Source organism: Lates calcarifer, linkage group LG6 (genome assembly GCF_001640805.2).
Source record: "Lates calcarifer isolate ASB-BC8 linkage group LG6, TLL_Latcal_v3, whole genome shotgun sequence".
NCBI lineage: Eukaryota > Metazoa > Chordata > Actinopteri > Centropomidae > Lates > Lates calcarifer.
The window spans coordinates 27319401-27344048 of NC_066838.1; the positions used below are offsets into that span (position 1 = coordinate 27319401).

Here is a 24648-nt window from a genome sequence, read left to right on the forward strand (position 1 = left end):
ATACGATACTAAGACATTTTTTGGACTTTTTTGACGCCATACGATACTATGACATTTTTTGACTGTTTTTGAAGCCATACTATACTATGACATTTTTTGACCGTTTTTGACACCTTAGTATACTATGACATTTTTTGACCATTTTTGATGCCTTACTATACTATGACAGTTTTTGACACCTTAGTATACTATGACATTTTTTGACCATTTTTGACGCCTTAGTATACTATGACATTTTTTGACAGTTTTTGACCATTTTTGACGTCATACTATACTATGACATTCTTTGACCATTTTTGACGCCATACTATAATATGACATTTTTTGACCATTTTTGACGTCATACTATAGTATGACATTTTTTGACCATTTTTGACGTCATAGTATACTAAGACATTTTTTGACAGTTTTTGACGCCATACTATAGTATGACATTTTTTGACCGTTTTTGACACCTTAGTATACTATGGCATTTTTTGACTGTTTTTGACGCTTTAGTATACTATGACATTTTTTGACAGTTTTTGACCTCATACTATAATATGACAGTTTTTTACCATTTTTGACGTCTTACTATACTATGACATTTTTTGGACGTTTTTGATGCCAGACTATACTATGACATTTTTTGACAGTTTTTGACGCCTTACTATACTATGACATTTTTTGACCATTTTTTACGCCATACTATAATATGACATTTTTTGACTGTTTTTGACGCCTTAGTATACTATGACATTTTTTGACAGTTTTTGACAACATACTGTACTCTGACCAGTTTTGACATCATAGTATACTAAGACATTTTTTTGACGTTTTTGACACCTTACTATACTATGACATTTTTTGACCGTTTTTGACGCCATACGATACTAAGACATTTTTTTGACGTTTTTGATGCCTTACTATACTATGACATTTTTTGACTGTTTTTGACCTCATACTATACCATGACATTTTTTGACCGTTTTTGAAGCCATACTATACTATGACATTTTTTGACAGTTTTTGACGTCATAGTATACTAAGACATTTTTTGACCGTTTTTGATGCCATAGTATACTATGACATTTTTTGACTGTTTTTGACCTCATACTATACTATGACATTTTTTGACTGTTTTTGACGCCTTAGTATACTATGACATTTTTTGACCATTTTTGACCTCATACTATACTATGACATTTTTTGACTGTTTTTGACGCCATACTATACTATGACATTTTTTGACAGTTTTTGACAACATACTGTACTCTGACCATTTTTGACGTCATAGTATACTAAGACATTTTTTTGACGTTTTTGACGCCATACTATACTATGACATTTTTTGACCGTTTTTGATGCCGTACTATACTATGACATTTTTTGACTGTTTTTGACGCCATTCTATACTATGACATTTTTTGACAGTTCTTGACAACATATTGTACTCTGACCATTTTTGATGCCTTACTATACTATGACATTTTTTGACCATTTTTGACGTCATAGTATACTAAGACATTTTTTGGACATTTTTGATGCCAGACTATACTATGACATTTTTTGACCATTTTTGACCTCATACTATACTATGACATTTTTTGACAGTTTTTGACGTCATAGTATACTAAGACATTTTTTTGACGTTTTTGACGCCTTACTATACTATGACATTTTTTGACCATTTTTGACCTCATACTATACCATGACATTTTTTGGACGTTTTTGATGCCAGACTATACTATGACATTTTTTGACCATTTTTGACCTCATACTATACTATGACATTTTTTGACCGTTTTTGACAACATACTGTACTCTGACCATTTTTGACCTCATACTACACTATGACATTTTTTTGACCGTTTTTGACGTCATACTATAGTATGACATTTTTTGGACGTTTTTGACCTCATACTACACTATGACATTTTTTTTTACCATTTTTGAAGCCATACTATAATATGACAGTTTTTGACCATTTTTGACGTCATACTATACTATGACATTTTTTGACCATTTTTGATGTCATAGTATACTAAGACATTTTTTGGACGTTTTTGACGCCATACTATACTATGACATTTTTTGACAACATACTGTACTCGGACCATTTTTGACATCATAGTATACTAAGACATTTTTTTGACGTTTTTGACACCATACTATACTATGACATTTTTTGACCATTTTTGAAGCCATACTATACTATGACATTTTTTGGATGTTTTTGACGCCTTACTATTTTTATGAAATTTTTGACCACATATTATATTATGAAATTTTTTCCACATTTTGGATACCATATCATACCATGATGTTTTCAAATTTCTTACCACATACTAAACTATGACATTTTTTCCACATTTTGGATGCCACACTATATTATGAAGCTTTAGTCCAATTTTTGACCACATACTATACTATGACATTTTTATCCAATTTTTGACTGCATACTATAGTTTGACACTTCAGTCACATTTTTGACGCTATAGCGTACTATGATGTTTTTATGAAATTTTTGACTACATATTATAGTATGAAATTTTTTCCACATTTTGGATGCCACAGTATATTATGAAGTTTCATCAAATTTTTGATGCTATAGTGTACTATGACATTTTTATGAAATTTTTGACCACATGCTATACTATGACATTTTTATCCAATTTTTGACCACATAATAAACTATAACATTTTTATTTGATTTTTGACTGCATACTATAGTCTGACACTTCAGTCACATTTTTGATGCCATAGTGTACTATGACGTTTTCATCAAATTTGACACTGACATTTTTAGCAGATTTTTGATGTCATACTATACTATGACATTTTTATCCAATTTTTGACACTATAGTCTACTATGATGTTTTTATGAAATTTTTGACCACATATTATAGTATGAAATTTTTTTCCACATTTTGGATGCCACAGTATATTATGAAGTTTTCGTCAGATTTTTGATGCTATAATGTACTATGACATTTTTATGAAATTTTTGACCATATGCTATACTATGACATTTTTATCCAATTTTTGACCACATATTATACTGACATTTTTTCCACATTTTGGATACCATACCATACCATGATGTTTTCAAATTCCTTACCACATACTAAACTGACATTTTTATGAATTTTTTGACCACATACTATACTATGAAATTTTTATCCGATTTTTGACTGCATACTATAGTTTGACACTTCAGTCACATTTTTGACGCCATAGTGTACTATGACATTTTTATGAAATTTTTTACCACAGTGTACTATGACGTTTTCATCAAATTTTTGACCACATGGAAAGTATAACATTTTTTAGCAGAATTTTGATGCCATACTATACTGACATTTTTTCCACATTTTGGATGCCATAGTATATTATGACTTTATTGAAGCCATACTATGATTTTATGATTTAGTATACTGCAAATTCTTTGTTGACTTATCATGACTGTAAATGTTGTCTCTTGTTGTATTTTCTATCTCCAACTTTGTGTTTTTATTTGTGTTCTTGCCTGTCTTGGCCAGGTCTCCCTTGTATATGAGAATCTTAATCTAAATAAAGGTTAAATGAACTAATAAATATACTGTACACTTGCATTTTTTATGACTATCATACTAAGACGCTTATATGACTTATATTAGGGTTAGGGTTATGTTCTTATTGGTTAGGGTTAGGTTTCTATTTTATGGATTTGGGTTATATTTCTACTGATCAGGGTTAGGGTTAAGTTTTTATCAATTAAGATTAGAGTTATGTTACTACAGGTTAGGGTTACATTTCTATGGACTAGAGTTAGGGTTACATTTTTAAAGATTAGGAGTATGGTTACATTTCTGTAGGTTATGGTTACATTTATGTAGATTAGGGTAATGATTTTATAAGTTAGGAGTATGTTTCTATTTTATGGGTTTTGGTTATATTTCTACTGATCAGGGTTAGGGTTAAGTTTTTATGGGTTAGGGTTAAGTTTAAATCAATTAAGATTAGGGTTATGTTACTACAGGTTAGGGTTACAATTCTATAGGTTAGCGTCAAGTTTTTATGGGTAAGGGTTAGGGTTACATTTCTATAGGTTAGGGTTAGGGTTACATTTCTATGGACTAGAGTTAGGGTTACATTTTTAAAGATTAGGAGTATGGTTACATTTTTGTAGGTTAGGGTTACGTCTATGTAGGTTAGGGTGATGATTTTATAAGTTAGGATTATGTTTCTATAATTTAGGGTTAGGGTTACATTCTCATTGGGTTATGGTTTCAGTTGTATAGATTAGGGTTATGTTTTTATAAGTAAGGGTTACATTTTTGTAGAGTTAGGGTTACATTTCTATAAATCAGGGTAAGGGTTATGTTTTTATAGGTTAGAGTTAGGGTTACATTTTCATCAGTTAAGGTAATGTTTATATAGGTTACAGTTACATATTTATGGCTCAGGGTTACATTTTTATAGGTTAGGGTTAAGGTCAAGTTTTTATAGGTTAGGGTTAGGGTTATGCTATGATATTTTCATCAAATTTTTGACCACAGACTAAACTGTGATATTTTTATCAGATTTTTGCATACTATAGTTTGACACTTTAGTCATATTTTTGACGTCACAGTGTACTATGATATTTTTCTGAAATTTTTGACCACAGACTATACTATGACGTTTTTATGAAATTTTTGACCACATATTTTACTAAGACATTTTAACTGATTTTTTGTTTTGTTTTTTTGTTTGCTTTTTCGTTTTGACGTACTATACAATGACATTTTGTAGACATACTTGATGCTTAAATTTTGAAATGTGGTTACCCTTCGCTTGTTGTTGGTTGTTTTGTTTTTTTTATTTTGTTGTTGTATTTTCTGCTTGCAAAATTTTGTTTTTTTACTTCTACTGCCTGTTTTGACTTCCCATTATGAAAGAGATACTTAATGGAAAGTTCCTGGTTAAATAAAGGCTAAATAAATGAGTTCTGGCATTTTTTAATGACATACTGTGGCATATTTTTTTTTATGACTATACTAGGACATTTTCTAAACATAGTATACGATTAAATACTTTTGCAGTTTTCCACTGCATAACATACTTTATGAATTATGTTCCTATAACATAACATACACTCCTACAGTTTAGTATATTTTGTCACATTATACCAAATGTACTTTACTAAGAGATTGTATACTATGGTTTACAACTTATTGTGACCTAACATTTAGCGCACTATACAGGCTGAAAAACTGAACTGTGAACTTTACTCACATCACCTTACATAACTATTCATATGCTTATTTTAAGATCAGATACTTAACTGGCATAGCATTCTATGGCACACCATGCCAATACGTAGCAGTGAAACAGTACACTAGGTGTGTGTGTACACAAATGTATGTGTATGTTACTCACCATAGACCCAGGCAACTACTATGCATTCCCAGAATGCTTGCCACAACAGAGTCATTCCACTGGCCGAATAGTAGTCAAACAACTGGAAGACGTACATCCCTCCCTGCCGAGAGAGAGAGAGAGAGAGACAGAGAGAGAGAGCTTAGGCTAAAAAAAAAGTATTTCATCATGAAATGCATCTTTTTATTTCAGTTCAGTTCTGTATGCACTTTTATTGCTGCCAGTTGGAAGAAAAAAGTTGTTTTTTATTAACAAAGAAACAGATGGTCTGTAACTGACCTGCGTCACCATGGAGAGGTCGATAATGAAGCACAGTAAACAACATATTGCCACAGCAATCTCCCTTTTGTAGCGATGTTGGTATTTTCCAGGAAACAGATCCAGAATTCCAGTAACAAATCCCTCCACCCCAACAAACTGGAGAAAAAGACAGAGAGAGAAATACAGACAGTACAACAGTAAGTCAATAGGCAACACATGAACAACACCTAAAATTAACTGCTGATAGATACGATATGATACGACTTTGTTTGACTCTCTGGAGGAATGTTAAATAAAATAAGGAACTTAGAGAACTAAATGAATGAATTGCGCAAATAGCAGTGCAACTAATAAAAGATGGGCACATGATTTATCATTGTCAGTATTTGTCATATTCAGTCTTCAATCTATGATAATGTTAATGACAGCAGGGACTGATGCTGGTGCATTCAAGGATGCTCCAACATCTGAGATTTAAGCAAGCTAATCAGTCAACATTTTTAATGCACAATGAGTTTGATGCTCTGACAAACAGATCTCGTCACTGTGAAACTTTTGGCAGCTGAAGGTTTGAATATCCCAGATGTCAGTGAATGCACCCACAGTGGGACTTTTTAAGCACACTCTGTTCTCAGCTGCACCACCACATGATGATGATTTAATGCTGACAAAGTAATAAAGTTGGATAAACTGGCAACAGTGACTGTGACGTTGAGTTTGAGCAGGAAAACAAAGTGTTGTTCACCTGACTGTCGAGTCCAAGCAGCAGCAGCATGAAGAAGAAGAGCGCTGCCCAGAGAGGAGCCACCGGCATCAGACTGACCGCCTTCGGATACGCGATGAAGGCCAGACCTGGACCTGAAACACACACAGAGAGACAGATGTCAACACACATCAGATGTTTAATGTATCAACACAAGTCTGAACTATGTCACATGGTTTTATTTACATCACAACATTCGTCTGTTTTTTTTTCCTCTCTAAGAGAAAAATCCTTGTTTCATTGACAGAAACTCACGAGCTCTCTGTCTTTTGAAGTTTAGCAGAGATTTAGATTTTATTTAATGTTGGTTTGATGCAGTTTTTTTTACCCTGTTTGAGGTTTATTCTTTTCCTTTATTTGTATGTTTTAACGTTTTAATTTTATTTTAACCCAGTATAAATAAAAGTTGAATTAATTAATAAATTATTATAATCTCTATTTACAGCACAATTTCCTCCTCTAATTATTTAATTTGTATTCAACAAGAAAAAAGATAAAAATTTGACAGAAGTCAGAAAAAAACTTTACATGAATTATTTGTTTTTCTGCTTTTAATCATCACGTGACGCCACAGATTTACGGACTGGAAACAACTGCATAAAGAAGATGAAGAAATTTATTTTCATTTCATTTTATTTAGTTTTTTTAATCCATAAATGAATCTTATATAAATGTACCTGTAATAATTTAGCTTTAGTTAAAAGGTTACAGACTGCACCTTTAAGCCTTTGATTGACAGGTCTCTCATCCAATCAGCTGTGGTTCAGCCCCACCTTCTGCCAACGTGTTTACTGAGACTTAAACTGCAGGAGATTTGATTTTCTTACCTCCTCTGTCCTGCACTGGTCGAGTGATTAAAGGTGCATTACGTACATTTACAGCAGGTTTGTATTCACTGTGTTTCAGAGCCGAGCCTTATGAAATAAAGATAAGTCACATGTCATGAGGTGAAAGGCCCTGGTTAAATAATCCTACAGTTAATACTGTGCGCACACACACACACACACACACACAGTGAGGCTAATACTTTAAACCATTGTAAACGTGTCAGACGGGATTCAGAGTAAATTGGATTTGCTTTTGTTCTTTTTACAGCGAGATTAAAATAAAAAGATTTATGTCCTCACACCGAAGCGACTGCTGTCATTTTCATTTACACACATGAAACACAGTTAACCTCAGTCGTGTTAGCCTCCGTTAGCCAGAGCTACGCTGGTGTTATTTTATAAAAAACAGTGTGAGCTCTGCAGGATGTTCTTCCTTCAGGTCAACAGGTTCTCTTTCAGTCACACTCTGCAGTAATATTTCATTACGGTGGCAGATAATAAAACCCTCAGTGTGTGTGAATGAGTGTGTGGAGGTGGAGTCAGCGAGCAGAAATAGAAATAGATTTCTATGCGACGGCTGCAGCGAGCTACCTTCTGTGGAGAGACTAAATATAACAGTGTGTGTTTGTGATGTCACGTCATGTGCTTCAGGGCTATTAATAAACATACAGTTGGCTGAGGACTGTACACATTAAGCTACACAACACTCACACAACACTTGCAGCTGAAACCAGCACTGAGTCAAACACTGAGTCTCTGGGTTCATTCAGAGCTTCAGTCTTCACAGGAAAACATGCGAAGCTGCTTTCACTGACTCAGCCTTAAAGAAGCTGCAGACCCTTTTTCTCTCAGTGAATACTGTCATGTATTTGTGGTCGGAGCTGAGCTGGAGGCAGAAGGTCTTCCGACACACATCAGCTAACATCAGCGAGCGAGTTTTGTTGTTTTTCAACAGTGGCTGAAAATTAAATAACAGTGTTAAGAGTCTACAGACGATATTCAGCTGAAAATAAGGCTGAGAAATGAAACTATAATAGTTATTGTGAAATAACTTCTCCTCGATACAGAGCAGCAGCAGCACGAGCTAATGTTTGAATGACAGCAGAAAATGTTAACAAAGACGACGCCGCAACAGACACCAGCCGAGGATAACACCACTGACTCAGACCCAGACCAGGTCCTGCTGGTCCCCCTAAAACAACCAGTGTGAAAACTGCACAACAACAACAGAGCACAGAGTCACTTTCTCCAGCTCCTCGCCTCACCACAAAAACACGAACCTGATGATGTCTTCATATCTCACTGAGGAGGAAAAAGGAAACTTTGGTCAGCAGCTTAAAGAGCTGGAACGAGGCCCAGAGAGTTCAGAGTGACACTGAACTGTAGATCAGTTAGAAAGATTTAGAAGTTCATCTCTGATTTCCAGGAAATGGACGGAGTTTGGTGTGTTTGTCACTTCCTGCTCCAGGAGAAGGGGATCATGGGTAAGCATACTGCTGCTCAGTGAAGTTACTTTATGTTGCTTTAACAGAGAATCAGCTGTCAGTGTTTCTCACCTGACTCAGCGACCTGTGAGATGTCGACTCCCTGCTCGGCAGCCATGAAGCCGAGGATGGAAAACACGACGAAACCAGCGAAGAAACTGGTTCCGCTGTTGATCAGAGCCAAGACGAAGGCGTCTCTGCAGGAAACAAGACACAGAGAAAATTAACCAGAAGAGCTGAAAAAAGCTGCTTCAAAAATCTTGTCACTGCCGTTATTATCCAACATTATTAAATACACTTGTTTTCTCCAGCTGCACAAGCACATTAGCATCATTTATTCAAATGTTACAGACACACAAACCAACTCTACATATCCAGATTTATCTGTATTTTGTGACCCTTTGCCACCCCCGGGGGTGAGGGTTTACGGGGTGACGGGGTGAGGGTTTAGGGGGTGACGGAGTGAAGGGGTGAGGGTTTAGGGAAGGCATTATGTCGTACTTGTAGCAGTCGTTGTTGAAGCGGTTGTAGCTGCCCAGCGCTGTCAGAGCTCCGAGCCCGATGGCGTAGGAGAAGAAGATCTGTGTCCCGGCGTCTATCCACACCTGCAGAGAGGTCAGAGGTCACAGGTCTGATGTGTTCACTGCTCAGCTCAGCATCTGATATTTCACTGCTTCGTTTTTCATCACACTCAGAGCACAGACTGTTTTTGGTATCATTTAGTTTAACCAGAAACATCTCTATATATCTCTACCAGACTCCATTGACAAAAACAGGGATTCCAGCAGCTCCTGGTTAAATCCCTGTTTTTGTCAATGGAGTCTGGTAGAGATATACAGAGATGTTTGTGGTCAAATAAAAAGGATTGGAAGCCTGATGAGCAGAACTCAGGGCAGCAGAGCTCCATCAGTTTGCACTGACCTGAGCCTCCTCCAGTTTGGACCAGTCAGGTTTGATGTAGTACATGATGCCGTCATAGGCTCCAGGGAGAGTGACTCCTCTGACCAGCAGGATGATGAGGACCACGTAAGGGAAGGTCGCTGTGAAGTACACAATCTGAAACACACACACACACACACACACACACAGGGACATGAATATTGTTGTATGAAGAATGTGCAGTATGCTCCTTTAACTGTGAGAATCAGGTAAAGAAAATGAAGACAAGGAAAAAACTAAACATGAACCTGATCTGAGTGAAAACACAGAGAAATAAACCTGCTGAGTTTATACACACACACACACACACACACACACACTCTCCCTCACAGGTCATTGAGTTCCATTCAAAACTTTTTTTTTTTTTCATTTTTCATTATTTATGCACATTTAATGATAATTTCATCATTTTTTAATTATTTAATCAAACTTTCATTCTTCATTTCTCATATTTATTTTCTATTTTATTTATTTCTTTGACTCTTTTTATTGTTTTATATATTTTTCTGTCTCATCCTCTGTAACCTCTGTTTGTCTGATTTTATTTAATCATAGTTTTAAAACTTGTTTTAATCCTGATTTTCCAGCTGCTGCATGAATATGGTTAATCACTGTAATTATTATTTTTACTCACAGTACTTTCATATAAATGCTGTTTTAACTGAGATTATTATGAGGATAAAGCTCAGCTCTGTGAATGAACTGATGCCGTCTCTCTCCCTTTTTCTCAGTGTGTGTGAGCCTCCCTCGCCCTGCTCTGACCTGACGCTCGTCTCTCAGCCTCCCGCTGATGATCCAACAATAGAAACTGTTTCTGTTGGTACTGAGAGCCGTGTGAACTCGGTTTGAGACCAGAAACTCTCTCAGTTAGATGGAGGTAAAAACTGTCTCATTACAGCTGGACGTCAGCTTTTTAAAGGAGCAGTTTGTCCAATAAAAACACTCAGTTCTGGTTTTACGTGTCCAGGTTTGGTTTCAGAGACTCTGAAAACCTTTATTATACCTTATTCATTTCTATATATCTTCAGTGTTGTTGTCCTAGTTTTGGCCAATAAAGTTCAATCTAAAAATTATAACGTCTTATTTTACAGGTCAATAAATTTATTTTATTTCCAAATATATTTTCCTGAAAAATATCATTTTCTTCAGATTACAGGTGAAACAGAGAGTGAATGTCAAACTAACACAACCCTGAGACTTTGATTCAGAGGAACAGGTTGAAAACAATTCAACATAAATGAAGAATAAAGTTCCAGTGAGAAATGAGTGAGTTAAAAATATTAGCTGAAGTTTAAACAAAACTATTTCTTTCATTAAAATTCATGTGAACTCAACACAGCTAATTTAACCAACTGAAATATCAGTGTCAGCTGTTTTGTCTGTGTTTTTCCTGTAATTTAAAACCAAACTACTCTGTTTGTTTCCTGGAAAGTTTGAAGAATTTTCAGAGATAACAGACCTGTGAAAACTAGTATCTATAAAGACAGTACAAAGTACACACTGTAAACTGGAAATGAGCTAAACTGCAGGTTAGCCTGTAACAGGGAACTGAAATGTATTAAAACAAAAAAAAAAACATCTAATGTCAGTTAAAACAACCAGGTTTAATGTCAATTCGACATCCAGTCAGTCTGGATCAATATATCTGATCTGTCACATTAAACTAGCCAGCAACTAAATACATCTACATCTGTTTATACAGCAGTTAGCTGCTAAATCAGAGATGCTAAATGTAAGCTAGCTAACATTTTATTCAACGTTCACATTTTTCAAATGTGTATTAGTTTGCATACAAACAAAATGTTTAAATTTCAGTTTGTATGATACAGTTTGTATAAATTGCCCAACATTTCCAACTTGAAAACTTCCCATTGAAAGTTTCTGGAAAAGTTTCAAAACATTGAAAATGTCTTTTAATCAGTTGCTCGCCCTCTTTCTTCCTGTTCGCTCTGTCATGTAAACTTAAATAAAAACTACGGCGCTATAGAGAAACACCCTCATGTTTCCGTACATTAGACTTTGTCTAACAGATCTAAGTTTACAGACTCAAGTGCAACAGGAGTAAAATAAAATAAAAATAAAAAATAATTTAATATTACATTTTTTAGCACTTTTTGAATTTTTTTAGCAGCTCATTTTTTAGAGATTGTTTCATTGTTTCTGCTCCTCCTGAAGATATTGTAGGTCATATTTACGTATCTACTAAGTTTCCCACCAGGGATGAATAAACGACTGAGCTTTAAAAAAGTTATTTAATAAAATGTAAGACTTTTCGACCTGTCTCTCCTCTGTATGTTTATTTTATTCTGGTAAATCTCAGTTATGTCCCCGCCGAGAACCATGAATATTATAAAGAGCTGCTCTATGAAAGTGAGATGATGATTATTATTATATTCTATCCTCAGTAGAATCAGTAGAAACTGGAGTTGAGGTGTCGGAGTAAAACCCTGTGCAGGACAGAGTGAGGGTATTTCTCTCAGTCACGTCCCACTGCAGTGGAGCTGAGCCCCCCCCACTCCAGCAGGACAACCAATCACAATCCACCACCCCATTCACCCCCCCCCATTGTCGTCATAGTAACGATTAGCCTGCCATGTGACAGCGACACGTACGAGTCTCATCGTCACGAGCCAATGACACACACACACACACAGTCTCTTTACATTCATCACTTGAAGGTTGTTGTAGATTTAAAGGAACAGTTCACAGTTTTATCAGGACTATTAGAGGAAAAAATCACCTTCAAAATAATCAGTACTTTTAACAGAGTGTAACTGAGTACAGTTACTTTATTTTAATTAAACTATTGCGTTAATTTATCAGCTTATTTATTTTGTTGTTTACAGTTCGTGGCTTCAGCTTCTTAAATGTGAAGATTTTCCCTTTAATGATTTTAATTTATTTGTAATAATTTTTGAGGTTTTTAATAACAGGTTCTCATTATTTTAAACATGTTGATTAACTGAGGAAATAATCAGCACATTAATTCATAATGAAAATAATTATGATCTATTGCAATCGTATATAAATCAGATTTTTTTAAAACTAAGTTCATCAGCTACAAAATATATGATATAATGTAGATCAGTCACAGGGGTGGAGTATTTTTACCTTTAATACTTTAAGTACATTCTGCTGATAATACTCAAAGACTTTTACTTGAACAACATTTTCACTGCAGTATTTTTACTCCGTTGTAATAAAATCATTGCTCAGCAGAAACAGATTCAGTTTGACTTTTCTCTGATGATTGATCAGCAGTCAGGTGACCTCTGACCTTCAGCAGTGTTATGTAACTGACTGTAATGAACCTGTTCGTCAGGATGTGTGTTCTGGTGTAAATGACGCTGTGGGGACCCCCCCCCCCAGAGGGTCCCCACAAGGTCAGATCCTCAACTGTCCGGCTGCGAATCACCAGTTTTCACCAGACTTTAAGTAAAACGATAGAAGAAGAGTGTGTGTGTGTGTGTGTGTGTGTGTGTGTGTGTGTGTGTGTGTGTGTGTGTGTGTGTGTGTGTTACCTTCCCAGTGGACTTGACTCCCTTCCAGACGCAGAAGTAAACCAGGACCCAGACGGCCACTAGACACAGCATGAGCTCCCAGTTAAACTGTCCAGGTTCATCCAGACCAGATGAGATGTTCAGCACCTTGTTCCTGCAGAAACAGAGAAGGGAGGATGTTTAAATTCACACACACTTCCCCTACTGGACGGATTTATTCCAGCAGCTCCTGTGTTCTGCTCGGTAAAATCCCTGTTTTTGTCAATGGAGTCTGGTAGAGATATATAGAGATGTTTCTGGTTAAACTAAAAGGATCTGACTCTTTAATAAAAAGCTCTGTCTCTGTAGGAATCCTGTCATCATGTTTCACTGAGAAGAACAATCTGAGTCTGTCAGAGACAAAAACAAGAACTTGACGTCCATTGAACTGAATCACATTACAGAAGCTGTTCATGGTTTAATGTAGAGTTTTGTCCTCATCCCAGAAACATGGAAAATAAGACCCAGGTGAAGAATAATCTATCACACATCAGAAACTCCACCAGACTCCAAATACTAATGAGCTGTGTCACCTAACGAACCCTAACACCTCGTTAACTGCTCGTTATGGTAATCACCCACCAGGATGACAACAGCATCACTGCTGCAGGGAAATGACGACTGACTGTGATACATATCCCCTAATCTACACCAGAAACACAGCTGTATCAGAGGCTTAATAGAAGAGACATAGAAGAGGTGGAATTAGCTACTGAACTGCAGGTTTTAGTCCAGATTTTTTGTTCCCATAAAATCAGACTGACTAACAAGCATTATGGTAACCAAAGGCCCAAACTATGTCCGAAATCATTTCCTATTAAACATTTACTAAACTAAACATTTACTGTTCATTTCAGCTAATATCCGACTCGACAGAAGAGAGGTGTGGTTAATGTCTGTAATAACAGCAGGACAAAATGGACTAAACACTGTTTACTGTGAGTAGCTGAGCGGCCATGTTTGTAATTTCTCCAAACAAATTGTAGTTTTTTTTCTGGGCTCACACAGTAAAAGATGTTTCACTTTGTTAAAATCGTATTATTCTCTTAAAGCAGCAGCTGCTGTGGAGCTGGATTGTCTGTAAACTCCAGGAACACGCTCCATTGATTCATTCATTCATTCATTCATTCATTCATTCATTTATGAGAGGTTGTATTGAGTTACACAAGTGAGTTGAGTGGAGGCTATACAGGAAGTGACAAAAAATTCACAACTGAGGGATAAAAGTAGAATCTGTGCTATGTTCACTGACAATCAGACAAAGTGAAGATGTAAAATTTCCAGCTGCCAGTGATGAAGCAACACAATGACATGTTTCTGAAATCTGAATTGGCTCCTGATTATTGAGTAAAAGTGAGTGTTTGTTGTGTAGGGAGAGAGAGAAGTGACCGAGTCAGCAAGGGAGTGAATCTGGACACAACCTCACTGACTAATTCACTTCCTCTGAAATTCTTCTTCATGGTCTGAGTCTGTTAACCATCATAACACAGGGTAACAGAGGTTATGTAGAGGGTGAGGCGACATGGGGAGGCTGACTGACCTCACCCTCAGAGAGCAGGCCTCCAAACCTAAACCCTTGGGTCCACTAAGCCCATACGATCAAACGTAACCTGCAACAACCACAACAATAAAAACTGAGGGTCACATGTTCAGTCTGTTAAACTGAAATTTGAACTTCAGTCTGTGATGATACAGCAGCATCTACACATCATTTCCATTTTTCAGAAGAGGGTACGACAGTTTCAGACACATCCACACAACATTAATCATCAAAACACTTCATCCACTTTTACAACATTTGGTTGAATCCCATCTTCATTTGGGAGGATCCCACGTTCACCACAGAAAACCAGTTAGCCAAGTTAAGTAACTCTAGCTCTACTTCCTGGAAATGACATGTTGAAATCATAAGTCATCAGTTCATGTTCAGGCTGTTTTTGGCTGAAATTTGTTGAAAAGACAGTTTCAGTCATCAGAAGTAAAACATCCTCTGATCTCTGAGTCGGTTCTGGTCTAAGGTTTAATAAAGTTTTGTCCCAGTTCACCTGGAGAAACTGTATTTAAACTGGAGAATCTATCTGGGTTTAATGGAGTTTAAGTGCTGCAATATGGGAAAACCAGTTCAGTTGATTGGACTGACTGCTGATGATTGCTGATGATCTCTTTATGAGTTTTCTCCATAAAAGTTTGGGGAAACATGGGAAACTTGGATCTTGAGCTCATTATACACCTTTATCTTACTGTCTGGTTTCTGTTTGATTGTTTGGTAGTGTAAATCACAACGGTACAACCCTGATGTGGTTATTTTTTTGGAGATTTTTTTAAATTAATTTGTCTTTTAAGTTCTGTGGATTTACTTGTTTTTCTTATTAACATGTCTGCGCCAGTAAATCCAAATAAGAAGCTGGGTATTGTTGAATTTCAGTTTCCCTGTCTATGATGCAAAAGGTGGTTTGGTCTGTTACTCTGAAATGGGGTCAAAAACTTGACATAGAAAATGTTCAGTACATAACTTTGGCAACAACAGCAACGTGTGGGCCAACTATTCAAAACTATATTAATCATGCTGCACCTGAAGCTAGCTAACCTAACAAAGCACTGCAGCATCTGGAAAACAGGAGAGACTCAGAGAAGTTGGACCAGGGAACAGGATTTTTGTCAGTCGTGACATTACAGCTTAACAAGAGGATAACTCAAGCTCAACCTGATTCAGAAACGACCCAGTGACCCCACCCAACACAATCCACGGACCAGAACCAGAACTTACTCCCAGAACTCGATGATGGGCGACCGGGCATTCGCCAGCTCGGCGCAGGTCAAGTTGCCGGTGATGGTGACGTTGGCGAGGCTGCCGTTCTTACAGTCCTGGTGGTGGAAGATCTCGATGCAGCTGGGTGTGTTCCATTCATTGTCACAGGTGGACCAGGGCAGGGTGGAGTTAAAAGACTTGATCAAGTAGTAGAAACCCCAGGCCAACACCATGATGTAGTAGGTGTTACAGAAAAACACGATCACCATGGAGGCGTAGCCCAGACCTGTGGAAGAGGGGGAGAATACGACATGAGATCAGACTGAATAAGGTCAGAGTTTAGTTGGTTAATTTCAGGAAAAGATGGTCCAAAAAACTTCCCAGTAGACACTGCACTTCCTGTGGTCGTCGGCCAAACACCTGCTAAGTTTGAAGTTGGGTGGATGAGCCTTTGTGGAGAAAATTTAAGGACAGATAGACAGATTCCTCCTTTTTATTTTTGAGGCTGTAATTCAGAGCAAGGACTCTGCAGTTGTTTCTTCATCAGTATGTGTTGTGTCATCATTTGTCTTCACACTCCTGCTGGTGGAGACAAGTTCACTGATTCATGAGTGACACAGAAACAGTAATCAGGAGCAGCGAAGTCGAGCTGATCCACTTCCTGTTTGTAAACTGGGTCAAAAGTGTAAATCTGCTGTTATGAGTTTATGAGCAGCAGGAGATATCTGATTACACCTGAACATTTTGATCTGAGGTGACAGAGGTCCAACGTGTTGTCACAACGAAGTCTGGTTTAAGGATTAACACCTGGTCCAAACTGAGACGACTGAATCTCAAAACACTGTAAAGTTATAAGTTGTAAAAATGTTATATCCCCAACACTGACCTTTACAGTGACACGGTTCTTAAGTTTACTGAAGCATTTTACTGTTATTGTAGTTATTCAATGACGTTTGTTCTCTACATATTACAAAAATACACAAATAGTAGTACCATATATATGTAAGTAGTAGTATTGCACGATTGTAACAGTTCTATCTACAGTCCTGAGTATGTAAGTGACTTGTACAGTAAGTGAACAGTGCGATCAATACATCTGGTGTTTTTACTAATAATCAACTGAGAAATAAAATGTTAGAAAATGATAGAAAATATTCAAACTGATCAATTTTCATCAATGAACTAATGATCTCAGCAGTGGAGCAGAGGTTAGTTTGTGGGCAAACAGTGAAATGTTGCGTACAGTTGGGATCAACAACAACGTGTTACCTAGGCAGGTTTGTTGCTCGACTCGAGGAGATGAAGCTGAACTTAGTGACGAGTCACTGAGTTCAAATCACCATTATTATTGATTCAGTTTTATCAACATGTAACTGCTGCACTGTTAACAGTTTATCTGATTTCAGCATTTCATTTTTATACTTTTATTGCTTTTATCTTTTATCTTCAATCTTTTATTATCTTCACTGTCTTTCTGTTATTGCTGTTTGATCTGACTGACATCCTAAGTTTTGTCAACTGGTTGTAAAGTTGGCAAAGTTTCACAGATTGACTGATTGATTGGTGACAGGTGGGATTCTCAGGTGTGTCACTGCCTCTAACTGTGTCAACTTGTATGAATGTGAAGGTGGAGCTGAGTCAACACCACCTGAGGTGTAAAGGTCAGAGGAAAGTGGAGTAAATTAATCTGTCATAAAGAGTCATGTGGTTAAAGATCAAACTGCTGATAAACAGTGTAAAGCAAACAGTGATATAAAGGAAACAGTCGACACGTCTGTGTGTGTGTGTGTGTGTGTGTTGCTGGTAGTTTTCCAGCCGTGTCCTCAGGCACGTACAGCAGGATCACAGATTATCACCTCCAGATAAACCTCCTCTGAAAGCTCAATGTGTGTTTGCTGAACTGACGTGTCGCTCAAACTCACCTAAACTGCTTACTGCATGGATTTATGTCTGTTACCGCGGCAACGTGACTTCAGCGGCAGGGATGTCGAGGGTTTTGGACGACACCAAAATAAATAAATAACATAAAATAAAATCTGGAGGACAGGTTTAATCCTGACTTTTTAAAGATTTAAAGTGTGTCTGTTGTCTGATGGTTTGGAAAGTAACTGAGTATATTTACTTTAATACTCAACTACAGTTTTACTGTGCTTTTAATTTATTTATTCATTTCATTCATTACATACAGGTATTTATTTTACTTTTAACAGCCTCAGTTACTTTATAAATCAAACTGATGTTTCTATAATATGATGCATCGTCGTAAATTCCATTGACTCTCTGTAATTATATTATATTATTATAAATTATAATCATGTTGCTGTGGGCATTGTAGAGTTTGAGTCTGATATTTCTTTATCTTTTCTGGTGATGTATTTAGAAGCTTCACCTCGACAAACTGTAACATTTATCCACATCAATACATCAGTGATAATATAACTGTTTATCTCTCACAGGAGACACATTTTTACTTTGATACTTTCAGTAAATTTATGTGTCATTACTTTTGTATTTTTATTTTTCAATGCAGGACTCTTACTTGTAACAGAGTATTTTTACTCTGTTGTTCTGCTACTTTTATCTGAATTCTTCTTGCAGCATTTAAATTTGAATTTCTAATTTCACATGAGGACCAGTGCAGGTGATAAAGTTTGTTGTGAGTTGTTTTTTGCAAAAGTGGTGAACTTGTTTTTTGTAACAAGACTTAAATATCCAACACCTTATCAGACTGTCTGAGGCCTGTCCTGAGGAAACGATCCCTCCTCTGTTTCTTCTTCTTTTTTAAAGGTTTTGTTTTTAAACTCAGATAAATATCTTCTTTTAAATCAGTTTATTTCCTAACTGTTTGAAACATGAATGATGTCGTCCTTCATGGTAGAAGTTAGGGGAGATTATAAACTGGAGAAGCTGAAGCTGTGAATCTGCACCTTTAAACAGCGGAGCGATGTTCCACACGTTGATGCTGCCGGCCTTCATGAACTGTCCGAGGGCGATCTCCAGGAAGAAGATGGGGATTCCTCCGACGAAGATGAACAGCAGGTAGGGGATGAGGAAGACGCCTGAGGACAGACAGAGACCGGGTCAAAATACAACTCACACAGAAGAAATCAAACATGGACGTAAAGAAAACATGGCTGCCACACTCGTCACTAATTACTTTGATTCATGCGACTAAAACGCCCCATCAAACAAACAGCTCGAAAAATACAGGTCTTTAGTCAGAGTTTTAAAACAGCCTCCATCTCTGTTTCTAACAAGAAACAGGTTAACATGGCAGTCTATGGGACTGTGGGTCAGCGCTCTCTGTGTTTGGAGGAGATTTATTCACAAACTGTGAGTCATGTGACAATGGGAGTCACACTGGGTGAGAGAGGACACATTTCTCTGTGTTTTGCTTGAGTGCTTTTGCTTCTTTGCTTGAGTTTTGTCAAAGCTGCAGGATTAGTTACGTGCTGAACATGAGACGATCCACAGATACAAACATTACACTGAATTAAACACGTTGGTTTTTCACTTCATTCACAGATGAACTGATCGTTTTTACAGCTGCTTCAACTCCAACACAAACTGTGGTTAAGTTTCCGTCACTTCCTGCAGCTGTTTCACATTAAAAGCCTGTGAGGGGTTACACCCTTTCAGCTGCTGCTGGGCTTTTAATGTGAAACATCTGCAGGAAGACTTCAGTTTAACTGAATGTGGGATAAACATCATCAGATTATGGAGCAGATTTAATGAACTGGGCTCATTCAGCTGGACTCACTTTATATTTGTATTTTTCTGTTTCATCTTTAAGAAACAGAAGATGAGATCTCTTCTTACACCTTTTTGTGTTTTTGTTTTTTTTTTTATCTCACTGCACAATCTCATTTTTCATTCCTGGTTTTATGTTTTGTTTTTTATGATTTGTGCAAATAATTAAACTAAACTAAGCGGCAGATGAAAATGCAGGAAGAGAAAGAAAACATGTCATTAAATATAAAACAGGAGAAATTAGAAATAAAGTTCTGACTCTGACATGAATAAATATCTGCTTCTCTCTGCAGTAAATCTGGTCATTTTTCTGAATTAAATACATCATTCTTCAGCTGTCGATCTTCAAACCTCAGATGTCTGAGTGTCCTTGAACGTAGCAGTGAGGGCAGTTTTCGAACATCATGATGTTATATTGGATCATTTCTCTGCACAGACGTGAAGTAAAACAGGATTCTCAGCGTTAAACTGCAGTTTGGTCCTTTAACGTCTTTAATAAATCACAGCCCAGTGTTATTTGGGTCTCATGTTTATTTCAGCAGCATCACGACAACAGCTTTATGTAACTGAACAGGAAGGAGGGAAGGAAGTGAGACTCCATCCCTCCATCCTCTCCTCCATCCTCTCCTCCATCCTCTCCTCCATCCTCTCCTCCGCCGTCAGATATAATCCAGTCTCTGAACAGAGTCGAGGACGTGAATGAAAGGAAGAGAAGAGAAGAGAAGAGAAGAGAAGAGAAGAGAAGAGAAGAGAAGAGAAGAGAGATGCTCTCTTTCTTTCTGAGACTCACAGCTTCCTGCTGAGTTCAGGTGAAATAAGAAAATAAGGAAAACAGAGACTCACAGACACAATAAAACTCCCTGGGTTAAAATTAGATCACAGTGATGGTTTCGTGTCAGGTTATGAGATCTGTCAGAAACACCTGAGAGGACGGACGCTGATAAAATGTCCTTGTTGTCCTGTCACAGCTGATGTTGGTGCAGCTGACAGATATCAGACACAGAGGGAAGTTCATCAGATGTTTGATCAGATCTTCTCTGTGTCGGAGTTTAATCGATGTGTTCGTATCAGTGAGGTTGTGTCTAATGATTTTCACTGCTGTTTGTTCATGTGCTGCTCTGACTCGCTGCCTTTATGAGGCCACTGATCTTTGTTGGATCATTTCTTCACTGAGGAGAAACTGACTTCCTGTAGCAGAATAAAAAATAATGATAAATCAGTAACTGATTCATTTTCCTGATGATCGATCAAAGAAATTTCTTCAAATATTGGTCCCTAGTTTTAACCCAGAGCTTTGAATGTGTCTCTGTTTCAGTCTGGACTTTGTTCTTTTATCTGATTTTGTATCATGTTTATTTATTTCAGTCTCATTCTTGTGTATTTAAACTAACTTCAGAGGTGTGTGGTTTTTCAGGGGGTGAGGGAAACAGGTTAGAAATGAGATGTAAAGAGAGGGGGAGGATTTCCCATCATGCTCCTGTGACATCCTCCGGTCGATGATCAGAACATTAAATAACAATAACACTGATGCTAATGGACGTCAGCTCTGTCCTTGTATAATAGCTCAGTGTGTAATGGCAGCCGCTGTTATATAACTGCTGGCAACAGTACACCCCCCCCCCCCCCCCCCCCCCCCCAAACCCCCTACGATTCCATTCATACCAGTTCCCAGTGGCACTATGACCCAGTTACCCCCCAGTGTGTGTTTGTGGACACACAATTACAATACGAGAGAGAGAGAGAGAGAGAGGGAGAGAGAGACAGAGAGACACAGAGAGAGGGAGAGAGAGAGAGAGAGAGAGAGAGAGAGAGAGGGAGAGAGAGAGAGAGAGGGGGCATCATTCCTAATTGTTCATTCATGTCTCTCGTCCCAGTTCAGCGTAACAGGAGAGGAGTTTTCATTCATTCATTCATTCACTGTATCACACTGAGTAACTGTCACATGCTCCACACCTGGATCACACCTCTATCAAGCTTTAGGTTCACAGTCAGGAGCCTCCACAGTAACCACTGCTCCACAGCTGAAACCACTTAATGTCTTTATTTATTAGTTTCAGTTATTGTCCGTATTTAAACACGATGAATCACATGATCGTCCATCGTTAAATGGTCAATCGTCAATAACCTGAGAGGCTCAAACTCTGACAACGACACACTCCTCTGAGCCTCGTCGAGTGAAACACACACACCTGCACTGTGTTTCCTACAGTTACAGTTTGTTGATCTCTCTGGGCCACCGTACCCCAACAATCCACTCTTCTAAACCTCTGTGAAACCTGACGAACCTGAACTGATTGATTAAAACTGATTGATTATATCACTGGATGGAGCCACAGGAGCCAATCAGAATCCAGTATTCTGTGTGTCTTTGATATTAATGGAGCCTTGAGGCTGCACACACACACGCACACACACACACACACACACACTTCAGCAGCAGCTCGTGTAGCTGCTGATGGATGAGACACGACCACCGGCTGAATGACGGCTGAATGACGGCACAGTCAGCCATGATGTAAGCTGGAGTAGAGCTATGCAGGTTAGCATTAGCATGCTGCTGTGACACACACACACACACACACACACACACTGCATTCTGGAGTGTTAGCCTAGCATGAAGACACACAAGCTGCAACTGAGTCACGACTGCAGAGAGAGAGGAAAAGACATGTGGGGAGGGGGAGGGGGCATGTCAGCAGCTCAATAAAAATCCCCTTCACACACACACACACACACACACACACACACACAGAGAGAGAGAGAGAGAGAGAGAGAGAGAGTTAATGCTGTTAGCTCATCAGTAACTCAGTGTTGATGGGATTACAGAATACGGTGGCCTCATCACAGTCAGCTGCACACACACTGAAATACACACCAACTGTTCACACACACACACACAGTTACATCCAAATACACACAACTTTATTCCACTGAACAAAGTTTCCAATGGTTTCAGAATATTTCCATCTGATGCAACATGAAAACAAAAAGTCTCTGAACGTCATCCTCCAACCAGTGATCTGTTCATACAGGCCAACACAGAGCTGCAGCACTGATCCTCAAACCAGGAAGTCAGTTAGCATGTTAGCATGTTAGCTCTTCCTGTTGTCAGTGTGTTTCTGGTTAAATGTCTGAAATAAGGTCTGTGGTTTTAACACAAGCTCAAGACATTTTCAGGTTTTATTCTCCGACATAAAATGGGTCAGTAAATCCCCCACTCCTGATGTTTGAAGCTTTTCCGTGTCTTAAAAAAGGCGGTTGCTAACGAGTGTCTAAATGAGACTACAGAGGTTGTCGGGGACGTTAACATGAAAACCCATCTACTCACCAGTCCACCTTTACAGCCTCGTTGTGTTTCTACTCACGCTCTTTCAAACTCTCACTAACTTTCTAAGAAGAAAGGCTTTTGTAGAAGAGCTCAGAGCTAAATGAAATGACCAGTTGGAAGCTTAGTGGTGGAGACGTTGACGTCATGTGACCGTGGTGTAGTTGGTTTATAGCCTAACATTAGCTTCTTACTTCAAACATCAGAACAGTGGTGTTCATCTGTGAAGATGATCTGATCAACTAAACCTGAAGGATCAGAAACTTTAGCTGCTCACTGTTTATTTTCTGGAACCATGTTAAAGCTAACTTCAGGCAGGACTACAGAAACACATCATCACTGTGGGACTCTTTTAAGATCAGAAACTGCAGCTACAAGCAAAAACCACAGTGATTTAAATTCCCCTCTGAAGTCGTCCAGTCGTACAGACTCTGTGCATCATCGTCTACAACTACACCTGTGTCTAAACTGTAACCCTTCGGCTTCAATTTCATTTTGGGGAAGAGGAGGACGAAGTCACAGGGAGACAAACAAGTCAATGTTGACAGTCAGAGACAAAGACGGTGTGCGTCTTCTTCAGTCCTGGAGACTAAGACAGTCAAAGATAAAAGTGTGATTAAACTACCAGCTAGTTTCAGATCAGTGGTTTACTGAAGTCAGGTGTCTTTGCTTTACTTCAGTGTTTAGAATCAGCAGGAAACAGAGAGTTAAAGTTATCAGGACAGAGGCCGTGGGTGAGGACTGGACCTGGAGCAGGTGAGACAGGTGGAGCATGTCGGGTGGTGTCAGCTAACATGTAAAGACGTGGTTTGTTCCCAGCTGAAAGTGAGACAGAAACAGAGCTGCGGCTGTTGCAGTTAGCCTGCTAAGCTGCAGCGTTACAGTTAGCTAGCTAAGCTGGCTAATCCGGGGTAAGTCACTGGGCTAAGTACTGACAGACTGAGAGGCTGACGGACCGGTGACAGAGCTAATGACGGAGCAGCAGCTTCACCACCACCATCACCGTCCTGTCACTGAACTTCCTGTTCCCATGAGCCTCAGCTGCTCTGTTAGCGGTGAACAGATGCAGATGTTTGAGATGAAACGATGAGGCAGAGATGGAGTGTCCTGATCTGTTCATAACATATTGGCTCGACGTGACTCACTCAGATCTGATGCCAGCTGACCTGGGATCAGCCAGGACATCTTCCACTGCTCTGGATCCAACCAGCTTTAATTAACAAACACATGTGTTTTAACAACTGAGGGACTGGAACTCTCATCAGTGAAATCTCCTTAATTTATCATGACTTTGAACAACTAACCAGCACTTTTATTGTCAATTAATGGCAGCAAACCTTTAAACTTTAAACACAAAACCTCACAGACATTCAGTTTACAATGATAGAAAACAGAGAAGCAGACGGTGGTGTGTTTCACCACAGAACAAATAAACCATCAATCGCTCATCAGATCGACGGAGGATCATCAATAATTCAGACACAGGGAGACAAAGAAAGCAGAAGAGACTGGATGTACAGTTAAATGTCCTCCACCTCTCTCTCTCTGTCCACCTGCCAAAAACCTCACGGAACGAAACAAACACTTTCTGCCAAACGCTAACGTAGCTTAGCTGAGTTTAGCCTCCCC

The 24648-nt window shown here is 38.2% G+C and overlaps 1 protein-coding gene across 1 annotated transcript in view; it reads right to left on the reverse strand.

The window, feature by feature from the left end:
• slc6a8 (solute carrier family 6 member 8) overlaps positions 1-24648 on the reverse strand; it is a 51239-nt gene that overhangs the window by 18481 nt on the left and 8110 nt on the right. The window contains exons 3-11 of the mRNA XM_051071516.1: positions 18872-19003; positions 15963-16230; positions 13178-13310; positions 9639-9773; positions 9219-9322; positions 8790-8914; positions 6389-6501; positions 5662-5799; positions 5383-5485 (exon numbers count right to left, since the gene is read on the reverse strand). Of these exons, the coding sequence (XP_050927473.1) occupies positions 5383-5485; positions 5662-5799; positions 6389-6501; positions 8790-8914; positions 9219-9322; positions 9639-9773; positions 13178-13310; positions 15963-16230; positions 18872-19003 (1251 nt within the window). The remainder of the gene's footprint in view (positions 1-5382; positions 5486-5661; positions 5800-6388; positions 6502-8789; positions 8915-9218; positions 9323-9638; positions 9774-13177; positions 13311-15962; positions 16231-18871; positions 19004-24648) is intronic.